This window comes from Rhineura floridana, chromosome 6, assembly GCF_030035675.1.
Source record: "Rhineura floridana isolate rRhiFlo1 chromosome 6, rRhiFlo1.hap2, whole genome shotgun sequence".
Taxonomy (NCBI): domain Eukaryota; kingdom Metazoa; phylum Chordata; class Lepidosauria; order Squamata; family Rhineuridae; genus Rhineura; species Rhineura floridana.
Genome location: NC_084485.1, coordinates 104619811 through 104632501, shown reverse-complemented (window position 1 = coordinate 104632501; position 12691 = coordinate 104619811). Strand labels below are relative to the sequence as shown.

General features: G+C 39.2%; 1 protein-coding gene across 4 annotated transcripts in view; it reads right to left on the bottom strand.

Moving 5' to 3' along the window:
- LRRC7 (leucine rich repeat containing 7) overlaps nucleotides 1–12691 on the bottom strand; it is a 436741-nt gene that overhangs the window by 398269 nt on the left and 25781 nt on the right. For all 4 annotated transcript variants that reach the window (XM_061633412.1, XM_061633408.1, XM_061633409.1 and 1 more), the window contains one exon: nucleotides 4272–4325. In XM_061633412.1, coding sequence (XP_061489396.1) covers nucleotides 4272–4287 — 16 coding nt within the window. In that variant the 5' untranslated portion in view covers nucleotides 4288–4325. The remainder of the gene's footprint in view (nucleotides 1–4271; nucleotides 4326–12691) is intronic.

Genomic DNA, 12691 nt, shown 5'->3' with positions numbered 1-12691 from the left:
GTCACATGTTCCAACTGTTTGGTCCCAGTTATTAATCTGGCCGCTGCATTCTGCACAAGCTGCAGTTTCCGAACCGTCTTCAAGGGCAGCCCCACGTAAAGTGCATTGCAGTAGTCCAATCTTGAGGTCACCACAGCATGGACAACTGAAGCAAGATGTTCCCTGTCCAGATACGGGCGTAGCTCGGCTACCAGCCTAAGTTGGTAAAAAGCACTCCGTGCCACCGAGGTCACCTGTGCCTCAAGTGACAAGGACGGGTCCAAAAGGACTCCCAAACTGCGCACCTGCTCCTTCAGGGGGAGTGTAACCTCATCCAGAACAGGTAGAACATCCAACTGGTCAGGGGATCCATTTACTATCAGCATCTCAGTCTTGTCTGGATTGAGCTTCAATTTGTTCGCTCTCATCCAGTCCATTATCGCGGCCAAGCATCGGTTTAGGACCTTGACAGCCTCACCTGAAGAAGATGAAAAGGAGAAGTAGAGCTGCGTATCATCAGCATACTGATGAAAACGCACTCCAAAACTCCTGATGACAGCACCCAGCGGCTTCATATAGATGTTAAAGAGCATGGGGGGCAGAACTGATCCTTGCGGAACTCCATATTGGAGCGCCCAGGGTATCGAGTAGTGCTCCCCAAGCACTACTTTCTGGAGACGACCTGCAAGATAGGAGCGGAACCACTGCCAGGCAGTGCCTCCAACTCCCAAATCCGCAAGCCTCGCCAGAAGGATACCATGGTCAATGGTATCAAAAGCCGCTGATGGGTGCAACACAAGACTTGTTCTGCTCATGTAAGAAACATTCTTTAGTGTGGCAGTACCTACTCTTTGGAACTCCCTGCCTATCGACATTAGGTAGGTGCCTTCATTGTACTCATTTTGGCACCTGCTAAAAACGTTTTTGTTTAGGCAAGCCTACCCATGCATGTAGAAGTTATGTTTTCTACTGGTTTTTAACTGATTGTTGGTTTTATTATTTTGAATGTTTTAAGTTTCTTTTGCCAATAATTGTACTGTTTTAATTCCTTCTATAACCCACTTTAAGGTTTTTTACAATAAAGCAGTATATAATTGCTGTAAACCGCCTAGAGAGCTTCGGCTATGGGGAGGTATATAAATGTAATAAATAAAATAAATAAATAAATAAATATATAACTGTTGTGAAAAAAATACATAACTAAATTTTAGAATCACTGTGGCCCTTAGGTCTCTTTCCTCTTTTATACCGACTCAGGCCATTTGGTACCATCTAGCACAGTACTGATGACATGGACTAGCATTGGCTCTCCAGGATTCCAGGCAATAATCTCTTCCAGAGATTGAATTTTGGACCATGGCATGCAAAGCATGTGCCCTACCACTGAGCTACAGCCCTGTTTAAAAAAGTATATTTTAAAACTGTTCTTTTCAATTCACTAATGAATGCACAGCATACTAGGGCGGATCCACACCATGCGTTTACAGCACATTCAACATACATTTGAAGCACATGAATCCCACCACAAAATCCTGGGAACTGTAGTGTGTTAAGGGTGATAGGAACTATAACTTTGAGGGGAAAACTACACTTCCCAGGATTCTTTGCAGGAAATCATGCACTTTAAATGCAAGTTGGATGTGATTTAAATGTATTATATGGATCTGCATTACTTCATAAACTTTGCCTGCATATAAATCATGTTTAAATGAAAATAAGCTACAAAGTTTACTGGGTGACCATGGGCTATGCACCATCTCTCAGCCTAATCTGCCCTCAGGGTGAAAACAACAGAGGGGGACCATGATCACTCCAAGGAAGAAGGGCACACTTCAAATGTAGAGGAAATATTTTGTTAATAATTTACAACCATAGTGTGAAAACAGATACTTATCAAGACATAGTATGAAGAAATATTTATATAAGCATTAATGTCAAAGATGTTTATTATTTACACAACCTCTAAAGATATTTATAGTGCAGTCCTCCACATGTTTACTCAGAAGCAAGTCCCAATGTATTCAGTGGGGCTTACTCAGACAGGGAAGCAAGCACAGGACTGCAATTCAATGATAAGGAACTTCCTTCACCCAATGCAAAATTTAGAATCATGCCACATTAAGCTGCTTTGCAACTCTTTTATACTTGTTTTATGGTTATTGGATTTTAAATGGCTTTATTTCTTGTTGTGAGTTGCCTTGGTTTCCAACCCTACCTCACAGGGTTGTTGGAAATATTCCATCTATACACACACCAGAGATTTAAAAATACATATGCCCCATATAATAGTTTATTATCAAAACCAGTTGGCCACTGCAGAACATTTTTTTTAAAAAAAAATAAGTTTCTTGCCAAATAAAAGCAGTGACCCTTAACTAAGCCCTGCCTAAATGCTTAAAAAAAGGAGCGGAGGGGGAAAGGAAGATTTACAACACAATCCTTTTCTATGTTTACTCAAAAGTCCCACTGATTTTCAGCACAATCCTAACCATGTCTACTCAAAAGTAAGTCCTACTGAATTCAATGGGGTTAGCTCCCAGGTATGTGGAATTAGCATTGCAGCTTTACTTCCAGGAAAGCTTCATATTGAGAAGGTTTTCAAAACAGGCTATTAATAAGACAGATAAACTGCCCTCTTCAACAGTTCAGAAAAAAATTAACTTGTTTGACTCCTTAATTAGCCAAGTATAACACTACAACATGTATACTTTAAAACTTTTGTTCAAAAATTATTTGGAAGATAAAATGTATAATATGCCATTTTTGCAAGTAATTAAAAAAACCTTGCATGTACACTTTTATGCCGACCCAGATCCTGCTGTGATCTTCTGTTGCAGTGCAATCCTACGCATGTTTGCTCAGAAGCAAGTCTCAATCCTGTACAAAGTACCCTTTATGCTGCTGAAAGCTATATATTTACTGAATTCCTCATGTGACACAAGCAGGAAAAGGAAACTGTGGGTTTAGCTATTGCCCGGGGGGGGGGGGAACAAATCTTGTCAATCACAACCCTGGCTTCACTTGTTGAATAAAAACCTGAAAGGGCAGGGATTAGAACAGCGTGTACTAACAGACATTTGGGGGGGGCAGCTGACATTTTGCTTTGTATCTTTTGTACCAGACCACCTAGAAACTTAATTTTTTTTAAAAAATGAAGACTGAAGATTAAGGTGAGTTACCCAAAGACCTGGAGAAGACCCCCCAAAACCAGAGTCTCTGTGCAGAAACCAGACACCTGGCAACCCTATTGTGGAGATATGCTGGAAAAAAGGAACAGTGGCAGAAAGCTGGATTTTTTGTGATCTAAAATGAGATAAAAGAACTATGTTGCAAATACTAGAGAACACTTTGGTGATGATGTCATGAAGATGCTCTGTAAAAAAATGAGTAACAAAGCATGGCAATTCCAGAGTAGTGTGGACACAGCCATTGTGACATTTGCCTGCTTGAGACAGGTGGCCTTCTGTCAGAGACAATATTATCCTTTATTCCCTTGATATGCTCAGGAGCTTGGTAAGCTACTGGTATTGAAGGCAATATGGAACCAGAACAATCTTCAACTGAGCCTTGCAGAGGCATGGAAACAATGAAGAAATGAGTGCTGCACTAGAAAATGGTGAATGTATCCTCCATGTCCAAGGATACAGGCTGATTGTTAGGCATGGTAATTCTCATTTGCATTGACTTCAGCCTTGCTCCTCAAAATTAAGGCAGCTCTTCTCAGAGCCACAGAGTAGTTACATACATAACCATGCTTAAAGTGACTACCCGAGTCCATTCCGCATTGTTTTATTCCTTATTGGGTTAAGCAGCTCTTAGACATCTAGAAGCATATGAAAATGCAAACCTTTACATATCCAGCTATTTCAACTACTAGTACGGAACAAATATCTGTTCAAGACTTCACTAGTCATGTCCCCAAGTAAAAGTGTACGTCTACCTTATGAATCACATTGTGAATCATGAGACAAGAAAGAATGTAGGTATTTAACCTTGGTATCAGCCTCTTCAATATACGTAATCTGAACACCGTGAGGAACAGATTTGTTTAAATGCATAGCTGTACAGGTAAGAAAAACAGAGCTGCAACAGATATAATTTCAAGTTGAAGAATTTAGGATAAGTAGGGAAATTGCCAGGAATGGAATACAATATGAATAATCTAAAAGACATACTAATATTATCCCTATCACCACTCTACCTAACACCTAGATAAGTGCGACAGAAACATCATATAAACATTCCTTGCAAAACCAATACATGTAAATAGTTGAAAACCACCTTGTTCTTACCCAGAGATTCCATCATTTTTTGCTCCTAATATCAAGTAGAAATAAGCTGTGAACCTGTAGACAAAACAAACATAACAGTGTGCTAACATCAGATAGTGCCCTGGAAAACTGAACCTCAGAAATGAGTGCAAACACTTTTAGTGGCACTGTGCCAAAGCGCACATTCTGGGAATATTTTATTATCTATACTTAATTAGTTTGGGACTGTGTTCAGATCAAAGTGAGAGAATGAGGCCATAAAATACAGTTCCTTATTTTGTGGAGAAAAGCATGGGTGTCATCACTTAAAGCATGTAAGAAATCCAATTAAAAATATTTTCACTCTTTCCTAGCAGAAATAAAACAAGTTAACTCCATTCCATTCAGGTTTAATACAACAGATATTAAATGACAGATAATTCACAGATTTTATATGAAATCGTTCTGTTGGCTGCCCCCCACCCCCACTCTTGAAGCACTGGCAGAAATTTACAGAGCACGTCTGCCATAGAGGAAAGAAGCTGCGGCTGAATCAGCAAGTTCTCTATAAACAGCCTAGAAAAGGGGGGTTAGCACTTCCTAACTTAAAGCTTTACTGGAAAGCTTGTCAACTCCGGCAGCTGCTGCCTATTATCAGAAACAACTTTGTTTGGATACCCATGGAGTATGACGCTGCAAGCCCTAGACTCCAATTCCTTCCTTTTAGTTCACTATCACGGGAAGTACTTAGGGGTATAACAAGTCCGTTCTTGAAGGTTAAGCTCTTCGTTTGGTTGGCATATTTAGCTCCTTTGCCCTCTCTGCTCTGCCACCTCCTAGATTATCTAGGTTTTTCTTGCCTGGAATGATATACCCAATTTTGAGATTGGGAAGAAGCTGAAGTGGTTAGGTTGGGTGATCTGTTTGAGGATCTAGCTCTCCTTTCCCATGAGCAACTTTTATCTTGACTGCCTAAGGCTCCAAATCAATGGTTGAAAGTTCTTCAAGTTCACAGTTTCATACATAAAACTGCTACTCTACCAGGTTTGGTTAGAGAGCTAACGCCCTTTGAGCTAGAGTGCTATCACTGCTCTGACAGGAGGAAGGGTTTGATCTCAGCTATCTATTCTACACTTCTAGAGTGTCCCCCCCCCAAGACCTTTCAGGGTTTGAAATTAGCCTGGAAACTAATGGTAGAGTTATGATCCCGGACTCGATGTGGGCAAACTGTTGGAAGTATGCCCCTTCAAAACTCTGTTGGAGGCTATTAGGAAAGTCTCTATCAAGGTAGTCCATCACTGGCACCTTAACTCTTGCTTGGCTTAGCTACATGAATAGTTTTCTGTGTTGGAGGGGATGTAATGAACAGGGATACTTCATGCACATGTGGTGGACTTGTCACTATGTTTCTTCATTCTGGGATTTAGTATTTGATCATATTTAGCAAATCACTAAACATTCCGTCTTGAAGTTCCTGCCCACCACTCTCTTTTCTAGAAACACTGGCCCTAAGTTGCTGCACTGGGATCTTATAGTCTTCCTATTGGTTGCTGCGAGAATGACTATCTCAGCTAGCTGGAAAACCTCAGCTGATTTCTCACTGTATGCCTGGCACAGGCATATCTGTCAGATAGCCCTGGCAGAAAAACTGACACACAACCTTAGGATGTGGAAAGGTCAGTCCAAGCCTGAGGCTTCTGAAGCAGTTTGGTTCCCTTGTCACCCGAGGGACTTTGCCTCCCGACCATTCAACTTTCACGCTGGAGAGACTCTATTAGATAATTTTACTTTACTCTGACACATTTGAGTTTACTTGACTGTCCTGGCTTTTGCCGTAAGAAATACTGCTTACTCTTGTTCCTTGCATTTGTTGGTGTTTGTTGTATCTTGTTTGCATTTTTCTTTATAAAACCTGCAACAAAAATATTTTCTTAAAAATGATAACACTGAAGGTTAAGAGGCTGCATTTCATGCAATGCAGTACAGCCAATATGAATGCTACTCTTTTAAAATGGGAGCATTAAATTTAAGTTTTGACTGACATCAGTAGGATTTACATTCTTAACTGTCTGGATTGTACTCATAGTTTGATAATTAAAAGATATGTTGAAAAAACATTCAAATAAAAAGGAAGATGAACTTTGAATGATATGCAAATCTGAATATCTAACTTTTCCATGTTCTAGTTGTATGGATGGACCTAATTTTAAAAGAATATTCCTTTAATTTGTAAAAATCCACTTGAAGCCAAGCCCTCTGAATAGCATATGTATTTGTTGCTTGCCCTGCCCTGCCATGCCTACCTTTGTTGTATGAGTAGCCTTTTGAGAAAACAAGAAGAGTACTATTGCCCCCATTTGTGCCACTTTGAAATAAATTATGTGTTTTGATGCTCAGTCTTGTAGGTTAGATGACAATCTGGTACGGATTCCCCAAACTAGATCAATTTACTGGGCTGTATCTTCCTCACAAGGTTAGATCTGCTGAAACAATCTAAGTTATTACAACTGGGTTTATTGAGTATGAACATTAATTAGTACATTGCAACAGTTTAGCAGAGTTTTAAAAGAATCTGTATTAGGAACCCCCTTTAGGGCCCCTGAAATGGCAAAATGATGGCCCATATATGCAGCACTATTTGAGATATGTGAGGCTTCCATCCTCCCATTTGCCAAGCTATGTATATACAGCATGCATCAGGAGTCTTCATAAAATGCAGAATAAAATGGAAAGAGTAAAGTGGAAGAAAAGCATCTAAGTAAATTACCATGTACAGTATCACTTCCAGAGGAAGTTGACACAAGCTCCAGGAATTTGCCAGCAACACCAACAGAAAGAAATAGGTAGCCTAGAGGATAAAGACATAAGCTGGCAAGTTGCTTATACCCTTTTCTATAGTGCAATCATATAGTCTATTCTGTACAGCAGCATATCTTTTTTGCACTTTGTAACCAAACACAACACACTTTTCTCCACTTAACTGAAGCTTACATCTTTGTATATTACCCAACCTACAAGCTCCAAACAGGAGCAAATGTGTTGGGAGTAAAGCACCAACCCATGTTACAAGCTACCTGAACAAGTGGAGGGAGAAAGACAGAAAGGCAATCTATTCTTCCTTCTGCTGATTCCTCCTCTAAAGAGTTTGTTGCTTTTCTCAGGCTTTGCTCCTTCCTGTCCTCCTTTCTTTTCCTGTCTTTGTTCTCTGTTAGTTAGCTTCTGCAGCTTTGACATAGGACCACTTACATGGAACAAATATCACCTGAAATTACATGCAGTATGACCCTAGCCACAACAGGCATCATCTTATCTAGAGCACAAGTTTAGAATAGAAATATTCCATCAGACTCTACCTAATCATAACTGTTTTAAGCTTTTCCACTAAGCCCTGATAAGGGCTTAGTAAACCAAGCTTTTCAAAAACAGTTTGTTAAGATTTTTCATAACCAATAATAACGTATAACCAAAGTAAAGGAGAAAAAATATAATTAAAATTATATTTTGAAAAACAGATATAGTGACTCTTTGGGTGATGCAAAAAAACTTTAAGGAAGCAGACTCTCATTAATTAAATTATGTCCCTGTTCTTAGTGTCTTGGCCTATGCTGAATTGCTGGGAGGAGAGGAATCAGTCTTCAGTTTTCAGTCAGGTAAGTAGGGACATAAGGAGGTAGGAAAAAAGGGATACAAAAAATGAGAAAGAGAGGATGAGTGAGTATGTGAGAGTATATACACATATATTGGATAAGGAACCAGAATAACAGGTCACAACAGTTTATTTGTAGGCGGTGCGTAGTATCCAATGAAGTTTAATAAAAATGTAATGTAAATGCACTGCCTTCAAGTCAATCCCGAGTTATGGCGACCCTATGAATAGGGTTTTCATGGTAAGCGGTATAGGTGGTTTACCATTGCCTTCCTCTGAGGCTGAGAGGCAATGACTGGCCTAGGGTCGCCCAGGTAGTTTCATGACTGTGTGGGGATTTGAACCCTGGTCTCCCAGGTCGTACTCCAACACCTTAACCACTACACCACACTTTTAGAGTAGAAAAAAAATGAAAAAGAGGTGATATGACAGAAGTGTATAAAATTATGCATGACATGGAGAAAAGGGATAGAGAAAAGTTTTTTCTTCCTTTCTCATAACACTAGAACTCATGGACATCCAACAAAGCTGAATGCTGGAAGACTGAGGTCTGACAAAAGAATGTACTTCTTCACACAGTGCTTGGAGTGATGACCATCATCTTGGATGGCTTTAAAAGAGGATTATACAAATTCATGGAGGATAAGGGTATCAATGGCACAACTGGGTTCAAGCCCCATGCATCCTATTTGGGTACCATTTGGCCAGAATAAAATCAAGCACCCAGTAAACAAAAATATTACAACAGCAGATTCCTTTAGACTGACCTTACTTGCTATTTATTAATTCATAATTGGTGTTGATGCTCAATATTTAAATAAATTTAAGTCAAAATTGTCATCATTGTGCAGTACATAATTATTATTATAACATTACTTAAAAGTAGATCTCTTACATGATACAGGTAAGGCACATTTTTATGGAAGCAGAGAATATTTAAAGAATTGTTAAATAATTATTTAGAAACTGATTAAAAAAGAAAACCGAATCATGAACATCAAGGTAGACTGATGGCACTGTATAAATCAATAACAGCACAATCCAGCAAAAAAATAAACATTTTGAGATCCTATTGATTTCAGTGGAGGAGAACTAGCACATTCTTCTCTCCACCAGTGAAATCAGAGGGAATTAAGACTGCTTAAATTTGACTGGATCTTGCCAGATACATCTACGGTGCAGCTGTGTTCTGATCATATCATCTCAAAATGGAAAACAAGACTAAAAATGGTACATGTGGGTACCTTGAAAAAAGTCACTACATTTAAATTCTACTTCCTTATTGGTTTCATAATCTAGGGGCTAGATAACCCTTACCAATATATTTAAAAACATGGTTTAATTCATTATATTAGCTTTAGTTATTTCTAAAATACTAAAGAGGATTTAAAATGGGCACAATCAGAAAAATGCACAATATTAATATAATTAAGTCAATCTGAATTATGGAATTTATCAACAAAAATGGAAAACAACATTATTTACCATTGCCATAAAGAAGGATTTTACCACCTATTTACCATTTATTTAAATAATTTATACCCCACTTTCCACTATATGTTTCAAAGCAGCTGACAGTAAAAATAAAGCATACAATATACAAAATTTAAAGCATGGTTTAAAACATGCTCTTAAAATAGAAACATTAGAACAATATTCGTAGTACAAAAGCATCCTGAAATAAAACCATTTTCACCTGGTTAAGCAGGGACAGTGCTTTCCTGATTTCTAATAGGAGGTTCCATGTAGCTGGGCCCCCTGCACTGAAGGCTCAATGTGTCGTTGACATAGATTGCACATCTGGTCCATGGGAGACCATTTATGGTGCTTCCCCAGAAGTTCTCCTTGATCAGCTTGAGACATAACCTAATCTGATATGGTGATAGGTGTGTCCTCTTTGTTAAAGATATTTGGAATAATGGTCTTCATAATCTGGAATATCAAAGTCTTAACTAGTGTTTGCTAGTTTGTTTTGTTGTTAATACAAGCTACTGAAAGTTAAGTTGCTTAGATCATTATCTCCCCAATATTACCCTACATACTTTCCCAATTCATATTATATGCTGCATTAGGGACAAATTCATATATGCATTTTCAAGTGCTTCAATAAATCACTCTAGGACTCATTCCCTAGTTCATGCACATGATCACTGCTCACAATTTGCACTATTTCCACTAATGCAAGAAACAACAATGCCCACACTTCCCTACTCAAAGTGACGTCCAAAATTGACCTGCAATTAAATTTGGGGGATTGGTGACTGATTGCGAGTAACATATTATCCAACATATTTTAAGTAGTTTATGTTCAAATGTTAACATTTATATGAGTAATAAAGTAATTCATCAAATCTGAACAGCTTATTTTAAAATTGAGGCTATTCCTTATCGAATCAGCACATAGGAAATTTAAAAAGTGTATTTAAAAGATCTGGGCCACACAAGCATTTGGGGTTGTATCTAACCCTGCCATTCCACTCTCACAACAGACTTCCACTTGCCAATAAAACTTCCCCTCCTCTTTCTTACAACCCTGGCGCACTCCAAAAATCTGCTCCAGAGGATTGGGAGATGCTCTGGAACAGATTTTAGAGGCATGCAGGGAGAGGAGGAGAAGAGGACATCTTTTGCACAAGCAGTCCACTGGATACAACCCTTTAAAAACTTGTTCACTTGTTACTATTATAGTTCTAGTAACATAATGTACTCATTTAGCATATAGCAGTGGTTCCCCAAAAGTTTCCCCACTAACCACTTGAAAACTGCTGTGGGTCTTGGAGTACCACTTAATGGTTTTTCTATCTGTTGTAGCCATTGTAATATACTATGCTAGAGGCTATATGATTCCTTAGCATTTCAAGTGCCTCCACCCTTCCCCCCATCACTTCAGGTCCTCACAGTCACCTTTGTCCCCAATATATTGACTCTTGTTTCTCTTATTGCTTCCTCTTTCTTCCTCTCACTCTTTCACATTGCTAATCCTCTCCACTTCTTTCAAGTGCCTCCACATACACACCCTTCAGTTCTGGTCCATCCCACTCACCTTCCAGGTGAACTACTAGATTCTTAGAATAATGGGGTAGCCACTGCACCTACCCTTCACAGCCACTGCTCCCACTGTTCTGCACAGATATGCTGTGGACCATCTAAGTGAAGCTCGCAGACCACTGGTGGTCCACAGACCACAGTTTGGGACCCCCCGGCATATCCCCTCTTTGCAGTATTATTGTCTTTACTGATGTTTGCATATACCAAGAAATAACAGAGCCCTAGCAACTGAGTCCCATATGTTTAGCTAACAGGATTTATTATTGGAATAATGCCCTGAGTCTCAAAAAGAGAAAAGAAAAGGTATCAACATATGAAACTATATTTCTCAATATGACTAATACCTGCTTCTTTAAAGTGTATCTGCTAATGAATGACTATTAAACATTTAAAGAAGTAGGAGTTGTTCTGTTTCTGGCCTGATGATTTTATGGCTGGTCTTATCCTTGGCAAAACACCCATACACACTGTACAGCGAAGGTGGTTTTGCCCCACCTCTTCTTGTAGTTGGGGTGGAGACCAGTCTGTGTGTGCATACTGACATAGGGCACCAGTCGCAGGAGGTGGTGCTAGCCATTATAAGACAGACCTGGTCTTTGCATCTCCCTCTTCTCCTGGCAGCATGGCACTAGCCAGCCCACTCTCTGATATCAGTACAGGAATATCTGGTTGCTTTATAGGAATAGGAATAAGAATTGCGGGGGGGGGGGGCACACCCTGACTGGCTGTATAGTGTTCCTTTTTTCACCTACTCCATACTGGGGACTTGGATTTGATTCAAAAAGGATTTGGCTGATATGCATAATTTTATTAATTGAATGCTTTGGACATGTAAGTTGGTAGTGCAGGCACAATGGCTGATCCTTGGCAATCTGGAAGGGACCTTGAGGCACATGGCTTCAAATTGATACTGTGCCTACACTTAAGTCATGTTTGTTTGCTCATTGCAGATCATTTAATAAACACGACCCTTTATACCCAATAGCTGTCTCATATCTTCACTCCAGCGGGGAGACAATGTCTCTCAGTCAGGAATGAGGCAACACCAGCTACAGATGCAGATATAAAAGACTACTGTAGTCAGTTGCCAGACACCAATGTGAACAAGTCACAGGACAATGGGAACAGTAGTGGATCTGCATTAGTAACGTGTAGATCGAGATTCAGACTACGTTAGCAGCACTTTGGTCCCAATTAAGTCATGACTAAATGTTAATGCAAATGCAACCAACAGTCTGGACCAGTCCAAACTATTTAGCATTCAATTAGACTGGGGAACACTTTATGCAAGGCTTAGTGCACTCATAATATCCCAAGTCAATGCCACAATGCATTTTTTTCTGTATATCAGGGAGCCAGTACATTACGGGTGAACATCGATCTCAGTTTTTCCCTTTATCAGTTTTATAATTTCGGTACAAAATTTGAATCTCAGCCCTTTTCTATCACACTCTTCAGACTTTTTTTTTTTTTTGGCAACCAACTGTAAAACATTTTAGCCAAACACTGAATTAAGAGCTGCCCTGGACTCTTACTGGGAGGAAGGGCAGGAAAAAATCAAATAATAAATAAAAAAATAATTTAAACTATGAAATTACAAAGTGTGTTAGCCCATTTACTTCACAATCTTTGCTGCACACTGTAACACTGCAGAAAAAGTGTATAGGTCTTAAGTCTTTGTACAGAGAAGACCACCTTGTGCAGAAATAAAACTCTTAAAATGATCCTAGAGTGCTATTAGTATTATTTAAACCTCTATCCTACTCTT